At 39.0% G+C, this 22,659-nt stretch overlaps 1 protein-coding gene across 1 annotated transcript in view; it reads right to left on the reverse strand.

Annotated features, from left to right (window-relative positions):
- Nucleotides 1-6,082: 6,082 nt before the first annotated feature.
- LOC122801318 (alpha-1,4-N-acetylglucosaminyltransferase-like) overlaps nt 6,083-22,659 on the reverse strand; it is a 164,286-nt gene continuing 147,709 nt past the window's right edge. The window contains exon 3 of the mRNA XM_044070861.1: nt 6,083-6,697. Coding sequence (XP_043926796.1) covers nt 6,083-6,697 — 615 coding nt within the window. The remainder of the gene's footprint in view (nt 6,698-22,659) is intronic.

Raw genomic sequence — 22,659 nt, forward strand, 5'->3', positions numbered from 1 at the left:
AGTTGAGCAGAAAGGTTGCTCTTTCAGTTACTGGGAGCCAGTTCACTTTCTGTAACAGAAAGCAGTGGTGTATATAGATGCTTGCCAATAAAGCAGACCTACAAATGTTGTTTACTGTAGTCTGAAGGCTTTTTGTACTGTATGAAGAACTGAAGGAAAGTAATGTAAGGACATATTCTAGCTTTGGAATAAGAACACTTTGGTACTTACATATTATCGCAACCACGTAAGTTCAGATTGAAACTACAAAGCATACCATTAGGCGAATCGCGAATTAACTGTCAGAATTCCGCACGTTAAGCACCCCGTAGGAAAGTTATGGTCGTGTCCCACATTAGACAAAATCTGCATGATGTAAACAGCAACTGACACCAGCAGAATTTTAAAAAATGGTTTATAATTGTTACATCCTGTAAGGTCTCCTTAAGCTGCTGTAAAACATGTACAAACTTGTGACAGTAACAGGATTTGCTTTCGCATGTGTTTCCTGAAGGATACGAACTCTGACATTGTAAGATGTTAGTTACTGACTTCACTGCAAAGTACTATCAGAAACCCCCCACTGTTTACTGCCCTGCTGACACCGTCCGTTAACTGTTTATGCCTTTAAAAGCTGACAAAAATGTTGATATTTTCCTGTCAGTGCAACTACATGGAGCACATAAAGCCCCACACAGTACATATAATTATGAGCGTCTCATCGACGAAACCCTGAAATTTTGTGCTAGTGACATGGATGGTAACATTGCCTTCTCCAAATCTGTGGTCCATTCATTTGTCGAGCAGAAAAATAAGGTGAGTACGAGCTCGGAACCGATCGCTTGGAAAAGAGCCACTTGTCCTGCTCGGAATGTGATTGCATTAGACGGAATGTGGTTGCGATAATACATAAGTACCACATTTTATAGCTATGGCTATTCTAGCAGGAGGTGTAATTAGGTGGGAGATTTTATAACAGAGCTTCAGTTGTGAGTTTATTTTTTGTGTAATGATATCTGTGTAGACAAGGTAAAAGTGTGGTCTAGGGTAATTCCTAAGTATTTATATTCTGTGACTTCTAGTATAGTATTGTTTTGTAGTTCTGTTAAAGTAAAAGTAGGGAAATAGGAATTTTTTTGTGGGGAAGAAAATAGAATAACATTTTTTATGGTGTACTGGTTGTTGCTCAATGACAGAATTTGTTAAAAGATTGCTGTATCCGTGCTTGTAGGGTTTTTGGACATCTATTGCCTTGGAGTAGGAGAATATCATCAGAATACAAAACTAAGTTTAAGGATGGGAGGTCATAAGATAGGTGATTAATGAATAAGTAGAATAGAGGGGGGCCTAGTATTGAGCCTTGGGGGACTCCTGTGTTGAGTGTTACAATTGTAGATACTTGGTTGTTTGAATGGACCTGAAATGTCCTATCCTGTAGGAAACATTTTATGGTGTTAGTTCCAAAATTAAATTTGTAAAGTTTGTTTAGGAGATGGTTGTGGTCCACTGTTTCAAATGATCTAGTCATATCTACAAAAACACCAGCAGTAATGAGACTATCATTCATGTTGCAACAGATAGAATTAGGGCTGCGAGCAGAGCTGTGGTGGTGCTAAATGCAATTACAGAAGCTGTGTTGTTTGAATGAGAGGAGTCCAGAGCTGTTTATGTGTTGGAGTAATTTTTTATATAGAAGTTTTTAGAATTATATTTCTTAGAAGACATAGAGTAGAAATAGGGCACCAGTCTTTATGGGTTTTAAACTTTGGAAGGGGTATTATGACTGAATTAGAGTAGAAATAGGGCACCAGTCTTTATGGGTTTTAAACTTTGGAAGGGGTATTATGACTGAATGTTTTAGACGGAGTAGTAATGGATAAGTTGTATATGAAAGTAAGAGGCTTAGCAATGTATTATGCAGCTTTTTTTAGAAAAGAAAGGATAATTTTGAAGTTTGTAGGAGAATGTTTTCAGATTGTTAAGCAGTGTTTTAGTTTCCTTTACTATGATTTCCCTAAAGTGGAAAGTAGGTTCGTATCCAGCTAATGGGTAAAGTGGTGACTGTGTTTGGTTAATATCTGTATTTTGTAAGTTTCTGTTGGCATTTGTAAATGCATTAGTAACATCCTGAATAGAAGTTAGGAGAAAAAATATAAATCTTTTGCTTGGTTTTGGTTATTACTTGCTTTTTTTTGAAGAGTTATAAAGTGCATTGTTATTGATAAGGCCAGTTAAATGCTTAATTTCTTACCAGAAGAAGTTAGGATTAGATATGGCAAAACTATGCTTTTAAGGAAGAAGGAAGATTTTTGTCATGTTAGAAGTAATTCTGGCTTGTTTTCTTAAGTTGAGGTAGTTTTGGTATAGAATGGGCATCATAAGAGATCTGGGAACACAGGTAGACAGCAACCTCTCTTTTGACCACCACCTTGCCACTGTGGTCAGAAAGTCCTTCTATGTGGCACATCTCATTATTAAGGGTTTTGCATCCCGTAAGAAAGAAGTCATTGTCTCCCTCTACTCTTCCCTCATTAGGCCAATCATCGAGTACAATGCCCCATTTGGCATGTACCTCACTAGACACTTGCAACAACTGGAGAGGCCACAAAAGTACCCCGCAAAGAGGATCCTAGGCCTTAAACACTTGTCCTATATGGACACTCAAAAAACTCCAACTATTCTCTGTCTCATATCGCCTACTTAGAGGTGATCTCTGCTTGACTTACAAAGCCATGTCTGACCCAGCTCTGTTAGAAATGCTACATCTAAAGAAATCCCAATCCCTCCACACTACACACTCCAGAAACCTCAACCTTATTACCACAATCAACAGAACAAGCTGGAGGGACAGGTTCATAACCCAGAGACTGCCCATGCTTTGGAATAGGCATACATGTCAAGCAGAGCGCCTCACTGGCCCTGTTCAAGAGAAATCTTAATGAGTGGATGGGAAATAGTCACCCCGGGGATCACTCCAGTGGCTCTACTTGATAGAGGCTCTGGGAACTAAGGTTGGGTGGCACGATGCCAGTGTAATCCTATGGGTTAGGCTTGTAAAAGTCTCCAGGGCCATTAGCCTAGTACACACATATGAACCTATGAATAGTATTATAAATATAACGTTCGTTATTGTTGCCAAATATAAACACTTCCACACTCCAAAATTTAGAAAAACATCATTTGGCACAAAAAAGCAACTTTATTAGAAACTAGAAACAATGTGTAAAAAACAAAAATTAATTAACGCCTCAGCATACGCATTCAAGGTTCAAAAGTTTTAAATACAGTTGTTGTTGTTGTGTCTTTCGGCTTTTCCCGGTTAGGGGTTGCCACAGCGGAACTCCAGTCCGCTAATGATTGGTAGTTGATTTTTACGTGCCGAGTTACCAGCCCTGACGCACAACCTTCAACGAAGGTATGCCCATTCACGGATGTCTCCAAGCAGAAGACGCTCTAGCTGAGAATCGAACCGGACAGCGTCTTACTGTGAGGCAACAACGCTACCGCAGCACCACCACCACGGTTAAAAGTTTTAAATACAGTAAAGCACTTAAATAGTTCATCAGTTAGAACATTTCTACATAGAACAATAGAACAATAGAATGTACCAGAATGCGTATGAATTTAAATGAAAACATAAAGCAAAAATAATTTGGTTGAAACAAATGAGTTTATAGAATAACAATAATTATAAAAATAGCAATAATAATAACAATAAGCCAGCCAAATACAAAAATACACATATCCTGACTTCTATAAAATGAGGTTCCAAGATACTTCCAAAGCTGTTAAAATAAATATTTCATAAGTAATTCATTATTAAGACCCTTTGGTTGCAAGTATCATAAGTGAAAATAAACCAAGCCTCCTTCTGTAATAACATATCAGATGGATCTAAATATAAATCAGAACATGTCAACACATACAGTATAAAGAACATCAATAAATCTGAATCACTATTATGATATTGGAAAAAATGTGACGCTACAGAGCTGGTAGGAGAATTATTTTTGACATTTCGGATGTGTTAGTTCTTGTATCCTCACCCTAAGTTGACGTATGGTCTTACCAATGTAAAACGTATTACAGGGGCAAAGTAACCCATAAATCACCACTTTTTGATAACAATTAAATACTCCTGGAACTTTGCACAGCTTCCCATTAATGACTTGTGTAGTTCCCTGATCTATGTAACTACAAGTAGCGCATCCCTTGCACTGAGACACCAAAACTTCACTTCCAGTGTGTGTGTACAACTCTACCTGCTATGCTAGGTGAACTTCTATATGAAATATTCAATTTAAAATTCTTATTTATCATACTCGATGTAATAAAATAAAAAAAGTAAAATATCTGAACTTGTACAGTGTCTCTTACAGATATGTAAGAGGAGATCTAATTCAGGTGTATAGGGCATTTAGAGACAACCACCTCTGAGAATGTTTGGGGTTATCAAAAAGTAGTAGAAAATCGTCTGACAACCTATGTAGAAGATTCTAGAGGAATGAGAAGTGTACTAAACTGTTTCTCTGAGAGAGCAGCTGATGATGGAACAGAGTATCAAATTACATTAAAGGCAAGTACTAGTTTAGATATTTTTAATAACAGCCTGGACACTTTTTATGGAATAATTGTTTTTGTATATTGGCAGGCTAGAAGGGCATTAATGCCCATGCTTGTAATATTTGTATGTATGTATGTATGTATGTATGTATGTATGTATGTATGTATGTATGTATTTATATATGCACATGTCCACACATACATGTACACACTAACAACTCTCGTCCCCATGTCTTCACTAAACTTACTTGTACAGTGACTGCTTGCATAGGAGTGAGTGGGTGACCTCTGTTCTTCTTTCCTCCAACGGTGAAATGTTACACAGCTGCATAACTCTCTGAATCACTCAGTGGCATAAATTAGGAGCCACTAGCATTTCTGAGGAGACAGCATATGGCTAATTAGCTTTACTCCTCTTCTGGACTGGGACATCATCATGCAGCTCTACCCACGAGACCACTCTCTCTTCTAAGTCCCCCCAACACCCCCATAGTTGGGCAGTCTAAGAAATGGAAAGGCTTACTGCAGAGGAGAAATGAGTAAGGCTTCCCCTTGTTGTAAGCCTTTCTGAATCCCAGTCAGCTGTGTGCTGTTTTCAACTTTCCTAGTGCAATGCAATGTCACCAAGTAGAAAAACATTTAATTTAGAAGAAGACCTTACCACAGCCTCTGACAGTAAGAACGTTTACAAAACTACCCAGTCACATTAAGGAGCTCTTCTCACACCTCTTTTTCTTTCTGAATATCTGCAGTATTTTTTATTTCAACTTAACACAATTTCCACACCTGCTTGGGCTACATTTAATGAAAACCAGACATCACCAAAGACTAATACAAAGTCTCATGCTTCTCAGGTAATAGCAGGAAAGGTGTTCACATGCAATGAATTCTTGTCTGCACAGTAATAGCACCATCTAACTGTTATACAGAGGTTGCTATAAGATGAATGGACTTAATGAAGTGATCAGCTGTTTTTGTCTGTGTGAAAGGCTATGTTCATAGGTTCATAGGTAGGTACTAGGCTATCGGCCCAAGGGCCTACGTAAGCCTAGCCAACAAGGTTCCATGGCTTACGCCACCCAAGAAAGTTATTTTCCTGTGTCACTGTCGAGCAGAGACACAGAAGTGATCCCCGGGGTGCATTTCCTATTTCCCATCCACTCATCAAGATTTTTCTTGAAGAGTGCTAATGAAGAACTTTGCTTGACATAGATGGGCAGCTTGTTCCAGAGTATAGGAAGTCTCTGGGACAGGAATTTATCCCTCCAGCGTGTCCTCTTTATTGTGGTGACAAGGTTTAGGTCCCTAGAGCATGTAGCTTGGAGGGATTGGGATTTCCTTAGGTGTAGCATGTCCAACAGCTCTGGGTCTGACATAGCTTTGTATGTTAGGCAGAGATAATCTGGAAAAATATAACACAGTGTTTGTGGTTAAACCTTTGAACTGATTAACATGTTTCTAATAGCACTGAAGAAGATGGAAAACATGTATTTTGTACCAAACTGGATAACAAACAGTTACACTTTAGACTATCACAATGTCATTGGATTAATTTGCTATCTTTCCTCTTTAGTTTCGGTAGGCTGTTTAACACAATGTTTTTGTAAGTGTCAGGACAGTATTTCTTGTAAATATTCTCTATTAGAGTATTGCTTCCTGTAACCACTGTTCGATTCTCTTTGTTCATATAATTCCATAAATGCACACCATATGAATTATTGAAGTTTGGAAAGTTTTCAAAAGGTTGATAAAATATTTTCCAGCCAGGATACGTGATTGGGTAGAATCGGGTTGGGTGCAGCAAAGATATATTCTGACATTTATCATCTTGCAGCGCTTGAAATGCTGGAATTTGACACTTTTGCTTTAACATGCGTGTAAGAAGGGATGGCCCTTGGTATCCCCAGATTGACCCATGATAGTTGCTAACAAAATGTTTCATACAATCCCAGAGGAAGTGGTAGTGACGATGGAAGCCAAAAGCTGCACTGCTGATCCGCTGAGGTGGCACACCAACTAAGAAGTTCTTTTCTAGAACAGGATTAACGGATATAACATCTGTGTCTAGGTATATCCCTCCATATTTCCATATCAGTGCAAATCTGAAGGCATCAGAAGTGACATAAGTCCAGTATTTTTCTTTTGATGGGTTCACCTGTGAAAATTAAAATCAAAACCTTGTCATGAGAGTTGTACTAAAATATTAACATGTTCAGACAACAGCAAGATATGGCTACTTAAAAGACTGATAACGTTGGTTGATTGAACTGAATATAAAGAAAGTGGTAGAACTTTTGAGGGATCAAGTGTCTGGATACCTTTTGCCTTCAAAACCTTGCTATAAGAATCATCTTCCTGGAATGGCTAATGGGTGGTAGGTCTGCAAGACCCTTCCCACAGCTACAGTTGTGAAGAGGATTCAAGAAATGACCCCCATCTTAACTTGTACAATATTTAGGTATAGGTGAAAATGCCATCTTGTCTTTGGTGGTATAACTAGGGAACAGAAGAACCCCATCTCCATTTTATGACAAGTATTACAAAGGCATTAAAGAACATACCCACACTTCTTTATTAGTGGTATACCAAGGAACTTGGTAAGAAATAAAATGTCTTGTATTGTGTGTAAGCAGGGAGGAGAAGAAAATCTACTCCATCCTTCTTTATTGTACCATATCTCAGGAATGGAAGCTCCCCTTCCCCCCTTTGGTGCTATATTCAAAGAGTAGAAAAAATTCTCTCTATTTTTTTTCTTGGTGGTATATCCAGGGACTGCAATAACTAACTATCACAGCTGTCCATAGATTGCATTCTATTTACAAAGGTGCCTGACATCTATAGTCAGAGGATTGCTGGTGGTGGTGGGGAACTGGGGATACGATGAATCTCACTGGCTACCATGATCAATTCTGTCACAAAATCTAGTGAATATAGTGCAAGTATAAAACTGAAACGTGAGAATTTGTGAGGGTGGGATGGGGGGGGGGCAATGCTTTTTGTAATAGAAAGCCCTGTTATGCCTGGAGGCAAGGACAGGCTTAACAACAGTGATCAGACTGAGAAGTATTTTAATAGCACAGAGAGATAAAAAGTTTATGGAACAAAGAGAATAAAAGCTTGCACTGATGGTGTAGATTATGTATCTTAAAATATCAGCAGGCATTATGAAATGTCAATTGCAAGTTACAGTCAGCTAGTTGAAAAATATTATTTTAATTAAATACAGTAAAGCAAGGAAACTGTTATTTGTTGGTGAGGATAAAATGCATCTTTTCTTCAGAAAATCTACACTTATTTGTATTTTAAGAGGAAAGTCAACTTAGCAGGCAGAAAGTTGTGAACAGCAGAGACATAATATTTTAAACAAATAAAGTCTGGAGAAAACTGCATCCCCCACCCATTATACCATTTAACACAGTAATGATACTAGTGAATTCTGAAAGAATCTGGGATTGGGCAAGTTGATGTGTGGACTGGAAGTGATTAGCATATTTGGAAATGAAGGTGTTGTGGACAGAGGTATGGGGATAAGGGTTTTGGGATGGAGCTGTTAGAAATGCTGATGCTGGGGATTTACTGTTGTTGATAGGGTTGATGCAGATTCTGGTGAAGGGCCTATTGGTGATGTGGCTGTTAGGATTGAGATGCTGGGGTGGCAGATGTGTGATGGGGATAGTGGTATTAGGGGGTGAACCTGTTGGTTATGAGTATGTTATGGATCTGATTTGGAATGGCTATGGTGAAGATAGTCCTGTTGAAATGTAGATGCTGGAAATGAGCCTGATACATATGTGAGTGTTGGGTAGGCTTTACAGATGGCAGTGTTGTGGATGGAGTTATGGAGATGTGCATTTTGTGATGTAGCTGTTGGAGATGGAGATGGTGGGTATAGAGCTGTTGAGGAGTGGGTTTAAGTGGATGGAAGAAATGGGCCTATTGGAGATGTGAGCTCTGGGAAAAAGATGTTTATTATGGTGACACAAATGAAAGATAGGGATATAGGGATGAAACTCTTGGTTATGGGTATTGGTGATTGGAATGGTTGTACTGGCAATGGACCTGTTGAGGATGGGATTGGGATGAAGATGTTGGAGATGGGGATGAGAAAGATTAGAGTTGTTGTGTCAGCTGCTGGGGACAGATGAGCTCAGAATTGTCCTTTTGGTGATGTGAATCTTGGCATGCATGTTTTGAGTATGGTGATGTTATGATGGGAGATAGGGATAATAGGAATGGTCCTGATGGATATGTGTATGAAGGAGGATGGGGTGTGCAATGGATGTAGATCTGAAGAGAATATTTAGGTTGGGATGAAGATTTTGGGAATTGATTTTATAAAGATGGGGATGTTGAGGATGGCATAATGGGGGAAGCCTGGGATGGGTCTATTGATAATTCCAATTTCAGGATGCAGGCATTGGGCATGATATTGCTGGGAAAAGCATGGTTGAATGTGCATAGAGGGAGTTTTTTCATATTCTTTTTTCTCTCCACTTCCTGCCAACCATCAGTCATTCCATGACCCAGACACCCTATTCTTTCCCACAGAAGAATAATCAATCACAGAATGCCATCATCTAGGCAGCCACCAGGGTATTTCTTTTCAGGTTAAGCCCTAACCCCTGATCTCTATGGCAGTCAGTGTGGTGGGCCTACAGTACTGACCCCATGCATATGCTGTACTGTAATGTACATGCCTGACTTTATCTGACTTCAGCTATAGCATGCACTGCTTAGCATTTACACCCCTGATATAGTCCAGTTGATGCTGATATACCTGCGGCACATCCGGCATCTGCTGGCTGCCAGTTCAGAGCTGGGCCTAGCTACCTCCCTCTCCTTAGAATAGGTAGGCAAGCACTGGCCATACAGTCCTGTCCTCATTTATTGGCTGCTTCATTACCCAGGTCACATCAGTCCTGTTCCATCTGAATCTCATTAGGGCGTCATCCTTCTGTGCCACTGAGACAACTTATGAGAAGGATGTTTGATGAGTACTGTCATCCTTCAGAAATACAAACCCTCATCATCTTCAGGCATGCTACAGAACTTTTCAAGATTTTGGCCATAATAATAGATGGTTGAAGGGTTTAAGGCACATAAGTTTGCAGATGGTTTGTTGCCTGCTCAGGTTGAGAATGGGTATTAGTATCCATACCACAGAAGACTTTGGTGAGGAAACAAGCTTTTGACCCTTTGTGATGTAGACACTGATGTTGATGGTGATGCATTCATAGGCTACAAGGTACAGGCAAGGGTCTGCGGCTTATGGCCATTACTGATGGAGTCACAGGTTTATCCTTAGGGACTGTGGTATATGTCAGCTGGTCTGGAGATTGGAGCATTGAAATGAAATGTAACAACACTGTTTTGATTTTTATTTAGAATTTCAGTCATAATTCAAACATAGTCAGGCAATTTCCTTGGAATTAAAACAGTCTCAGTACATTATGAACAAAAAATAGCAGCCCTGTGTATACACACACTACTTCTTCCCTGTCGCTGTGTACTGTAGCATCCCCATAAGATTTGCCACTACAAGTCTGTCAGTCTCCAGGATTAGCAGAGATAGAAAAACTTTTCAAACTTTTTTCCAGCACACTTAGGGGAATATGGAGTAATACAATCATTACAGATTACTCATTTTTAATCTTTAAATCTTTACCAAATGCTTGAAGACTTTGCCCTTATTTCCATCAGAAGATATGACTCATATTGTTTTAAATACATTAAAAATAAAGCCTTACTATGCTATAATAACTAGCAAACTGTTTAGTAAGGTCATTCTGATGTATAATAGAAGGCTCCTGCCTATGATGTCAGTGACCAAAGTATGGCAGTCTGCCAGGCTAATATCATGCCGGCATAAGAACAAGGTGATCACATACGCTGCCAATGACTCATATCTGTAAATCTGTATGGGCACTAGCCTGCTGGCACAAAAGTAAGGTGTCCACATATGCTATCTGTGACTGGAGTTTGCTGGTCTGCTAGGGTGCTGGAAGACTGGTCAGAGAAGGCTAGGACTGAGCAGGAGGAGACCAGCTCTGTCTTCTAGACAGGAGAGTAAGTGCTATGCCTGTACAGTAGCGTACGTAATGTAAATGTGTGGCATAGGCTATGGTGCATGGAAATGCCACTTTAATAGTTTGTACAAGCAGACAGTTGGGAAGTCATGCCCACCTGACCATGTGGTTGTTTTGCATTGTTATTAGATTCATTGTCTCATTAGCAATGGAGCAATATAGACTCCAGTCAGTAACTAGCCCTTCTTTTAGTTCCCTCTGGTTGTGAATTATGCTGCTTCATAAAACCATCTCCTCCAAGGTTTGGTGAAGGAGTTAAATTGCTGGCAGAGGGCTGTACAGTTCAAGCTAGGAGGTTAGGATGCCCAGAAAAAAATAGATTAAAATTCTTTATTCTTATCTTATCTTATGGGTTTGTAAAATATTGTTCTTATAATGTCTAATTTAATAACATCATAGCAACTATCTGTATAAACAGACACTAACACATATTATTTAGGTCAGTAAAAAGAAAGAAATCATTGTTTAACCCTTATTGCTTAAACAATTAATTGCTTTAAATAGATGGTTAGAAGACTTGACAATAAATAAAAAAAAAAAAAAAAAAAAAAAATATATATATATATATATATATATATATATATATATATATATATATAAAATTATTCCAAAATGCTTGATCTAATAATTATTCAGTTTTAGTATGTATAATAGTGAACCAATGCTTGGCCATGGTGGTACAGCGGTAGCATTGTTGCCTCACAGCAAGAGGTTCTCCTGTTTGATTCTCGGCAGGAGTGTCTTCTGTGTGGAGTCTGCATTTCCTCCCTGTGGTCAAGTGGCCTCCGAAAGACATGTGTGAATGGGCGTGCCTTCGCTGAAGGTTGGGCGTTGGGCTGGCAACTTGGCACCATAAAAATCTACTGCCAATCATTAGCGGACCAGAGTTCCGCTGTGGCGACCCCTAACTGGGAAAAGCCGAAAAGACAAACATAATAGTGAACCAATACCACATGTAATAGCTTGTGGGTTCGTAGGTAAGTACTAGGCTAGCTGCCCTTGTGAGACATTGTAAGTTTATCCAGTTTCCCTTTTTGTGTGTGAATTAACTTATCCCATTTGGTTAGAAATTGGGCTTACCCTTCCCATGGTCAATAATTATATACTTCCCTTAATGAAAATAAATAGGATCATACCATAGATAATTTCAGGAGATGCATACATTAGGAGCTGCCTCTGTCCATTAGAAGTACAGGGGACAGCCCTGGGATAAAATTTATGTTTTGCATCCGTAGATCCTAGTTGCACTTGAATATGGACAAGAACTTTGTTTTATGTGGGTGGCAAATCTATTTAAGAGCAGAAGTATCCTCTGTAAGATATACTTGTCCCTCCAAACCATTCTGCTAATGTTGCAGAAGAAGTTTAGATCCCTAGACTGAGTATTTCTGAAGCCATTTGACTTGCTGATGTTCAGTAAATCAATCAGTACTAATTCAGAGGATGCCTTGTATTCCAGGTACAGGTCACCTCTTAGCAGTCTGTAGGATATTGAGTATAGTGATGGGGCTTTGAGTCAGTCCATGTAGGATATGTTGTTTAGGCCTTGTATCTTTTTAGTAAGCTATCTCTGTGGGGATTACAGTTGTTGCATATGTCTGGACAGTTACATGCCAAAGGGGGCACTACTCTCAATGATTGGCCTAATGAGGGCTGAGTAAAAGGGAGCAATGACATCCCTTGATCTAGATACAATCCCTTTGTTTATAAGCTGTGCAATACAGAAGTACTTTCTTACAACAATGGACACACAATGGTCAAAAGTTAGGTCACTGTTCACAAAAGTTCCCAAACCCCAAACAACTGGATCAGCTCCTAGGGGCAGATTGTCAATGTGGTAGTCCACTAGGGTAGATGACTTCCCATAGGATATAATAATGCATTTTGGGCTTTCAATTTCAGTTCATGATTTTGGTATCAGTTATTTATTTGGGGCAAACCTTCCTGCAGGATGCATGATTTATTTAGGGATTCAATGACTGCTTCTAACTTGCAGTCATCTGCAAACTTAGTCAGCCGCAGTCATTTTGTTTTTTACTTCAGAAAAGTAGATGCCAAACAGGAGAGGTTCCAGCACAGAACCCTGGGTAACTCCACTGGTGACTGGACTCTTCGTTGTGGTAACTTCTCCCGTTTTGATTTCCTGCATCTTATCTGTGAGCTAGCTGGGAGTCCAGAGGGTGACATAGAGGTTTATTCCAAGTTTATTTAGCTTTCCTACTATGCCTGCATGGGGAACTGTGTCATAAGCTTTGGCCAGGTTAAGATATGTCATGTGTATTGTTTTGACTTCATCCATTACTTTAGTGACCTTTTCAAAAAGGTCCACCAGGTTGAGTAAGTATGACCTGTCCTTGATGAATGCAGACTGAGACAGACATAAAATCAATAACATAACCATTTTGTGATGTGATTTTTTTTTGAGTTAGCTAGATGTAGAAAACTGATACCATCTATTCATATCCCTGTTTGACTGAAACAGTGGAAATTTTTGACAAACGTTAAATAAAGTTTAGCTTTGTGGCAAGGTAAACACTTGTAGCCTTAAAGCCACCTGTCTCTTTGAAATTTGCTAAAAATATACACAAAATTTCTAGCTGTCTAATGAACAAACAACCAAAACTAGAGTCAGAGTGAAGGTGCAGTGGTAACATTGAAACCTCAAGAAGACAAAAACAAAACCACTGACAACCAACGTAAAACTTGTAACAGTTTAATAATCCAAATAGGCAAAACTTTCAGGTAACAAGTACCCTTTCTCAGTGCTAGTAACATCACTATAAAACAACATTCCTTTTATAGTATTCATTCATCCACACAGCCAATAAAACTATTATTCAATTAAAACATTTGGTATCTTAAAGTGCCAATACATAGTAAAATGCTATAAAAAATATAAATACATATATGTAGAAAAAGTAAAATAAACATGTATTTTATTATGTATTGGCAGTTTAAGATATCAAATGTTTTAACTGTATAATTGTTTTATTGGCTGTGTGGATGAATGAGTACTATAAAAGGAATGTTATTTTATATTGATGTTACTAGCACTGAGGAAGGGTACTTGTTACCTGAAAGCTTTACCTTTTTGGATTATTAAACTGTTACAAGTTTTATGTTGGTCGTCAGTGGTTTTGTTTTTGTCTAGCTGTCTATGAGACAAGAGGAACTTAGAATTGTTATATACAATAATTTCATTCCAGTTTTATTCCCTTTACTAGTACATTTAATACATTATATATATATATATATATATATATATATATATATATATATATATATATATATATATATGTGTGTGTGTGTGTGTGTGTGTGTGTGTGTGTGTGTGTGTGTGTACATATGTAGGTTTACTTGAAAAGACTGAAATCCCTCATTACCAAATCCGACAAGACCGAGACAACATTGTGAAAACCTCACATGAACAAACACTCAGAACACTGATATAACGAACTCCGGGAAAGTCACCACATGTCCATCATCATAAAAAACACAAACCAAAGGAAATCAAGCCCACCGATGTGGGTGGCTTCACCCCCCCCCACTCCCTCTAACTATATATACTAACTCCGAGATTGCACTACAGTGGGAAAAAGGCAAAGTTCACCCTGCTGGCCAAGTGGTTCTTTTCTCACAGTAAAATTCCAGTGTTCTGAGTGTTTGTTCATGTGAGTGTCATCCCTGTCTTGTCGGATTCGGTAATGTGGAATTTTGGTCTTTTCAGGTAGACCCATATATACATACATGTATATATATATATATATATATATATATATATATATATATATACACACAATTTGTACTTAAGCAGATAATCTTCTATAGGTAATCAGTATGAGAGATTGTTTTCCATTTATGTAATAACACAATGCTCACTGTTTTTATATGGGTTATTTTTTTTGAAGACAAAGTTTGAGCTTGCTGCATACTATACAGTGCACTATTGTGCTGAAATCAAGAATGCGCATCTTGGTAGTAATTCATAGAAGCAGCTAGCACTGCAAGCCAACATGCAAAAAAGCACAGGAAGTGGTACACAAATGATCCTATAATGATATGAAAATGAAGAAGAGCAGCATAATGAGCACATCTGGAGATGCCAAAGAGAGTCTGTGCAAGCAGGTTATGATTTCTAGTCATCAGGGGCAAAAGCGCTTGAGTATTTCTGCCTGAGGATAAAGACAAAAGCATGTAAAAATGTTGAGACTTGTAATTTGCGAACATGCTTCGAACAACAGTAGCTGCAGTACTTAATGTCTGTAAGTGGTACTATCCTCTGCCCCATTGCATAACGAGACTCCTGAGGCAGGATCAGAATTGGTACAAGTAAAGGACAACCTACCATCTGCTAATCGACCGGCAGCTAACCGACTGACTCTGAGTTGATAGAGATGCAATACTGATACTGATTGACATGGATGATCCACAAACTGGTTCTGGGGGAGTGTATGAACTTCTATACAGTGATAGTAAGGTATGTGTATTTTTTACTGTTCTAGCTACAGGAACGTTTCTGAGACAAAAAGGGGATACCTTGGGTACATCACAGATAGCCTGCAGAATAGTCAAATGCATTTCTTGATAAATGTCTGCTACATGTGGATGAGAATATTAGTTTCCCTAACACTACAGGTGAGGCAGTCACCACTGTGAGTGGCTTCTGTACATCACCTACTTCATAGAAGAGCTGGGTACTATAAATTGCACATATAAGGCAATAAAGGCCCCAAAAGATGTCTACAGACAACATTATATCGATAGGAAGGGCTACCATTCCATCAGCTGTTAGGTAGTGTGCAACATATAGCTGCCAATAACTAAAGTGTCTGAACAGCACCCTGGTAGTCCCCATGATTCCCACATATAGTATACAAGTCATCTCTAGTATCACTTCCTGCACAGTGATATTCCACAGGAACACCTAGTAGATAAATGCAGGCACATGCCCAATATAGCAACAGACTGAGAGTGTATGAACCAGTGTCACTCCCATATGTCTTTACTGTGCTACAGGTGATACATGACATCTACTGGGGCCATGGTTGATGATGCCTATAAGAAACCCACATATTATGGTAGAACTGCAGTATAATGCAATCCATTCAGAAACTTATAACACCACAGGATGAATGTCCAGCCTGCTGAAAGCTTGGCTGCACTGCCTGGACATGTCTTGGACAGGGACTGCAGTGCACTTCTGTCACTGCTTGCAATATGATCATGAGGAATCAAGCAGCTCTGCCCTCAGTCCCAGGAACCTCAAGACTCACAACAACAGGCCTTGCCACAGCCACCAAAGGTACACCCTTAGCAGTGACTACAGTGATGAAGACAGAGAGCAAACTGTGGCCTTACCCCACCCTGCCAGACAGTGTTGTACATGGTGTACGACAGCACAGGCAAAACTGAAATATCTAATCTACCTCTATGGGCCTTGACAAAGTATACACCGGCTGTGAGGTGTCACACAGAATAAAATGAAGCACATAATATTATTTAAAGGCTAGGTACAGTACCATGGTTATATTGCACTATGCATCAGACATCATCAATTACACAACACTGATATATTCCCTACATGTATAGATCTGCAGCTTTAAGACTGTATACATATCTGCTGACCTCACAAGACCCAAACATAGTGAAAGTTTTAAAACATGAGCAGAATATGTCTAAGATGACTTCCCTGCTTAGTTTAGCAGAAGTGTATCAGTGGCAAGTGGGAATGGAAATTAAACCAGAAGTAGATAAAAATCAGGCAGCAAATGAATGTGCCAAAAAAACCCAAAAAAAAACAAAACAAAAGAAATAATATAACATGAAGGATCAGAAGAGAAGGCAAGACAAGTGGAAAAATGTATAAATACAGTTGCAAGTATAGAAAACTCTTGGAACAACCTCATGTTGATTAAGACTGAATACAGGAATGGTTGAGGAGAGGTGAATTTTAATGGAAAGACGAAAGGTTAATATTGGAGGCCCAAGGTATTGGACTATGTACACATTGGTTTAGAAGTCCATTGAACATGTGGGAGAAACAGACAAACATAGGTTTTGTAAAACAGAATTGGAAACATTCTCACATCTTGTTGCTGGTTGTGGTATATATATATATACTAATAACAAAAGCACTGTATACTAAAAAGCATAATAATGTGGCAAGACTGTTGCACTGGGGATTGTGCAATCATTATAATATTGAGGTACCTGAAAAACAGTGGAAACGATCCACAAATCATTATAGAAAATGATGACATTTATATCACATGGGATCACGCATTACCAATAGTTCAAAAAAGAGATGCAAAAAAACAGATGGGGTAGTCCATGAAAAGAAGACAAACCTAGCATTGATCAGTGAAATTGCTGCACCCAGTGACTACAGTGCCTTTCATACAGAGAGACACAAAGTCATAAAATACCAGGATTGGCAGGCAGAAACAAGGGCATTGTGAAAGAAGCATACCCAGACAGTTCCAATAGTAGTAGAAGCAATGGGTCTTATAAAAAAGAATTTGCAATTGCACTTAGATATGTTACCAATACATGTAGCTCCCTATGAATTGCAGAAGAGGTCAATACTGGGCACATTGTGGCTGCTGCGAAGAACACTTCTGGCTAACATCAAAGATTGAAACAATACTAATTTCATGAACTTTAATCATACTTTGATTTTGCATGTGCCTCGGTTATTGCTAAGTGCATGTTATAGCACAGTGTCAATGTTTTGGGGTGAATGTTTTGCATGTTGACATTTGGATCTTTCAATTAAATTCAGTAGGCCTACACACACACACACACACACACACACACACATATATATATATATATATATATATATATATATATATATATATGTCTGTCTGTCTATCTATATATATATCTATGCAACCCTTTAAAAAACAGTCTCGATGACTAGATAGGCGATCACAGATTTTCACTGGGGATATGTGGGGAAAGTTTACTTTATTTATTTATTTTGTTCATTTGATTTATTTGTGCTTTCTTGACTTTGTTAGTCCCACTAGACCAATGACCTCTTTTCAGGTGAGACCTTAAGTGGTATTCATACTGACTAGTGGAGATTTGTCCAGGGCACCAGAGAACTTCCTGTACTCCTTTTTTTGATAAGTGCCATGGGATCTTTTATGTCCACTTGAGCTACCACCAGCCCTCCCCAGGTGGGACTTCAGTTTAACATCTCTTCCAAAGGGCAGCACATTTAGGAGTGTAACATCCTTTTTATGCTGCACTGTGGTGCCAGTACTGAAAAATTAATGCAAGCACCTGGGGTGAAAATAAAACCCACAATATTTTGCTCCTCTAGTGTACCTGGGTTTGGGAGAAGAGCCCAGAACATTCTGGTCTACCAGTGCCACAAGTGAGTGAGTACAGAGCCACTATGTTAGTCTTTCACCAGTACTGTGTGATGTGACTGAGCTTCTTGATGGCCTCTGTGGTGATAAACATATTAAGAACCTATAAACCCCTTCCCCAGTAGTGATGGTGAGCACTTAGACTGTGCAACCTCAGTTTTGTCTGTGGAGGAGGCAACACCTTCACCCTTTACTGAGGTATCAAATATCTGAATATATATATATATATATATATATATATATATATATATATATATATATATATATATATATGCAGGGCGGCTGTACAGAACTATAGTGCACATGGTACTAACCTGATGCATTATCCACTGAGTCATGTGGGGGGGGGGGACTTTGATGCCAATGTCCACTGCTTCAGGGAAAATCCCTGTACAATTGTCCTCCTGAATGGACAACAAATATTCTTCTGGCTCTGCTAGCCTGCTGCTTCTGTGCACCCCTCCATGACAAACCTCTCTTCTGCTTTAAAACATGTATTTTCCTTGGCATGGCATAATATATTGGTAATATACTTACAACACTGCTGTAATGTGTGACTGTGGATTCCCAAAGCATTTATGTCACGGACCACTGCTTGCCACACCTAGTCCCATAAAGGTTGCTTAGCATCTCCTCTCCTAAACAGGCATAAACTGTTTCTGCTGTATGCCTATAGCAGGGCATCATGTTCAGTCTCTGCCATCTACCTTTATCTTTCAAACATGCAAATACTTGTGTACAGACTGTATATGACTAGGTCTGATAGGATGACAGCTGCAGGTATAGGGGTAACTTATTTATACCATACTGTAGATGAAGGGACATACATGGGGTATGCAAGACTACAGCTGTAGGGACAGCTATGGGCATACACACAGCAGGTGTATTTACCACACAAATTAGTACTTATGCATTCCCCACAGAGCACATCCATTTTGTTAGAACACAGAGGTATGGATAGGGTAAGGCAACCAACATTAGGCTACATCTTGGGAAACACTGGTAAACCTATATCTTCCCTAGTACAGTGAAGATATGCTCTGGAATGCCATTTCCAAAACACAGACCACCATACAGATTACACAGGCCACAGCTTCACCATAGGTAGTCACAGGTATGTACAGGAACATGTTGTTCTGATATCATGAGCTACATTGTTACCATACAAGGTTACATGGAAGTAGACATATTCATATTACCAGCCTTATGTAATGTGAATTGCTATGCAAAAGTGCATATCCTTAGGAAGGCAGAACCACACACCTGCAGAGTATTGTGTACCTTCTCAGAGCTACCTATGGGTCCAGATAGAGCTGCTCTACTTCCTAATGTTGCTTCCCATTATAGCCAAAATTACTTCCTTACTCTGTGTGACGTAATATACAAATAGTGGCATGTCTTAACTAAATGCAAATTTATACCTCTTTGCATAACACATAGGCAAAGTAGGCCAGGTTCCATGAACATCTGTGACTTCCTTAATTTGCCTGCCATGTACCTGTGACTTTAAAGCACAGCTTGTTCCCTAGGATTGTCACTGACATCTAGTGGCAGTAATCTAGTGCTGGAGACCTGCACTAGCATATATGTCATGCTATTTCACAACTACATGTTATATTACCTGCAATTCAGAAATCACACAGTAAACATGACTGACGAGGTATGATTAAGTGCTACTATTTTCAGAATATGTTAATGAGGCTTTGTCAGTTTCTGCTTGTCACTGCCATAATATATGAAGGAAAGCAAATTATGATCTGTCTCCTTCATGTCTAGCTAAGAGATTGGTTGCTGGACATTTATGATGACCCAGTCAGAACAATAGATGCATGGTATGGCCTAGATGAGGTGTTGACCCCAGTGATAGGCATTACTGAGAATAGTGTAGGCATTAGTATAATTCTACTGCAACACCACAACCCTGATGACTTCAGTGCATGGAAAGCAGAGATTAGGCAACAACACCCTGACCTATATTATATGTGGACAGTACTGAATTTTTCTTGTTTTATGTTTGAGATTATTCTTGCTACTGACTGATTGTGTATGTTAAGGCATGCAATGGGAACACGCACATTCTTGCTGCCTGTCATGCAGCTAATGGGAGACATGTATGTACTGTGACTTGTATGTGTTGTTCTGTCATCTTACCTTGCATCAGTCATAGTTATCTGAAGTAACACTTATTTTTTAATTAGTAACAACAGAACTAAATGGTACTAATGTCACCTACTGCAGGAGGCAAATAAGACTAGCAGTCAGCCAGTGTCAGTTCTAGTCACAAATGCTGATGTGTGTTTTAAATGTATTTAGCTTATTTTCAGGATAGATTCACTTATGGCAGACTTCTCATAGTGTGTCCTCACTGCAATTCCAGATAATGTATTTGCTTAGCTGGTAACATAACGTTGGCCCACCCCTGATTAGACTGTATCTGAGGAATGTGAAGCCGATGAGGCTAGGAGTGGTTTGCTGGGGGTGGTGCTCCTGACACTTCCCTGGCAGGGTGCCTGAAGTGGCCCGACCAGAGCTGAAACACTCAGTGGAGGCTGCCGTAGAAAAAGCATTCTTTGAACAGGTATATGGTGGAGATGGACAGACTCCTGCAGCAGATAGCAGATTTACTCATCCAGCTAGTCCATCTATCTGACCACCTGGGGATGGTGTGACCCATACCTCTGGCCTGCCTGAACCATCATTTGGTGATGGCTGACAGTAACGTCCATCTGTGCCAGGGTGGCAGAAGGCACACTGTTGCTTTTAGCTGACCATATCCACGCTCAGATGTTCTGCTTCCACTATTACAACCATACCCTGTGCAACATCCAACCCTATGCATTATCACCTGCTTACCTCTGTTGATCCTATGTATCCCCATCATAGTACATGCACATGCACCCTTGTTTCTCTGTGCTGTTATATGTGTGTCTGTTTGCTGATGTACGTGGTCCTTCCCTCTTTCTTACCCTTCTTTTCCTTTCTCTATTCCACCTCTTCCCTTCTCTCTCTACACACACACACACACACACACACATATATATATATATACATATATATATATATATATATATATATATATATATATATATATATATATATATATATAAATAAAGCAAACAGTGGGTGCTGCCTTTCCCCCATTATGCACATTCCTATATGTTATCTTTCTGTGTGCACCTCTGCTTGCTGTTTCCTCTATTTTTATGCATCTATCACTTGTCCACATATGTGGAAACCATAACATTCCAGCTGGAAATATTGCATGATTATTAGCTTTATGTGGTACTTTGTGCCAACTTACTGAAGGACACACTAACACATGAAACATAACCTCTGCAGGTGCAGCTTTATTTCAGGATGCACCGGTCTATTAGTTTACATTTTCATTTCTTGTGAGATCTGTGCAGTGTAATGAACAACTCTTCTCTGGATTGTGTCTTGTTCTTCTCTGTATATGTTGCACCGCATGGATGTGTCTACTTGCAGAGACACTGCACTGCACATGTATGCACCCTGCCTACCAAAAAGTGCTGTCTGTCTTGCTTTGGATATTTAATTACTGCCTGTGTTGTCACATAGTATCATCAAGCTGTACAAATCTTAGTCAGAAATTAAGTGAATATCCGTGATCCTGGCTTTAATATCAAAATTGAGACTATCATACAGGATTCTAGGATTCATAGAGAATGAATACCTCAGCAAAGGTGGGAAGCAGAACTAGTGTTACGTATCTCCAGTATGCATGAAGTGGATCGATCTGACTCCTTAATTAATTAGTAGTCTTTGATTTGAGATAAGTTTTTGCTGAAAGATGGGATGTGAGTAATCCCAGCTCTGACAGAAGGTTACATATTTACATGCTCAAAATGATAATGAATGCTCATGTCCACACAATGACAGACATACCAGCACTCATATTTTTTTAACATTTGGCACTTTTCCCCATGCAATATTTAATGTTGAACTACTTTGATAATGCTTCCTATGCTTGAATGAAACTAGCTCACACTAATATTATTAACTAAAAACTAATGTTAAATATATTAATGAGAGAAAGGTAGTACACAATGTTAAGTGTGGGACTAAACAAAATGATGTAAGCTGCAGGAAGATGGCAGGGAATGCTATTTGATGGCTAGAAAAAGTCATTTTGGTCACTGCATTACACATTTACATTGCAATGACTTATGTTTCCAGTGATGCCTGAAACTATTTTGTGTGCTTTTATACCATTAATCAAGCATGACGCTCACTATCCATGTCAGAGCATTGCTAATTCTGATATGATGCCAAAAATGGGGTCAGCAAAAGTGGTGTTTGCTATCATATAAGTCAGCAAAACTGATAAATCAAAGCCTACAGAAATTGATGGAATGCAAACTTCCATTGTGATAAACCAAATTGAATAGTTCGACTAAAAGCAGCACTTAGGTCGTGTAGAGCAACCACAGAACTGTGAATCACTTAAAAAAATAGTAAGGCTGGCAGTACTTATTTTATTTTAAGGCCTGCAGTGTTTATTTTATCTCATTTTATTTTCAAACTATCCTTAAATTTGCTGCATTTATTTGGGTAAAAGTAAAATTTCATTGATCTAAAATGAAGAAACTTACCAGTTTGTTTATATAGTGCTGCATTGTAACTGAGTCATT

This window comes from Protopterus annectens, chromosome 4.part1, assembly GCF_019279795.1.
Source record: "Protopterus annectens isolate FY-2018-M chromosome 4.part1, PAN1.0, whole genome shotgun sequence".
NCBI lineage: Eukaryota > Metazoa > Chordata > Ceratodontiformes > Protopteridae > Protopterus > Protopterus annectens.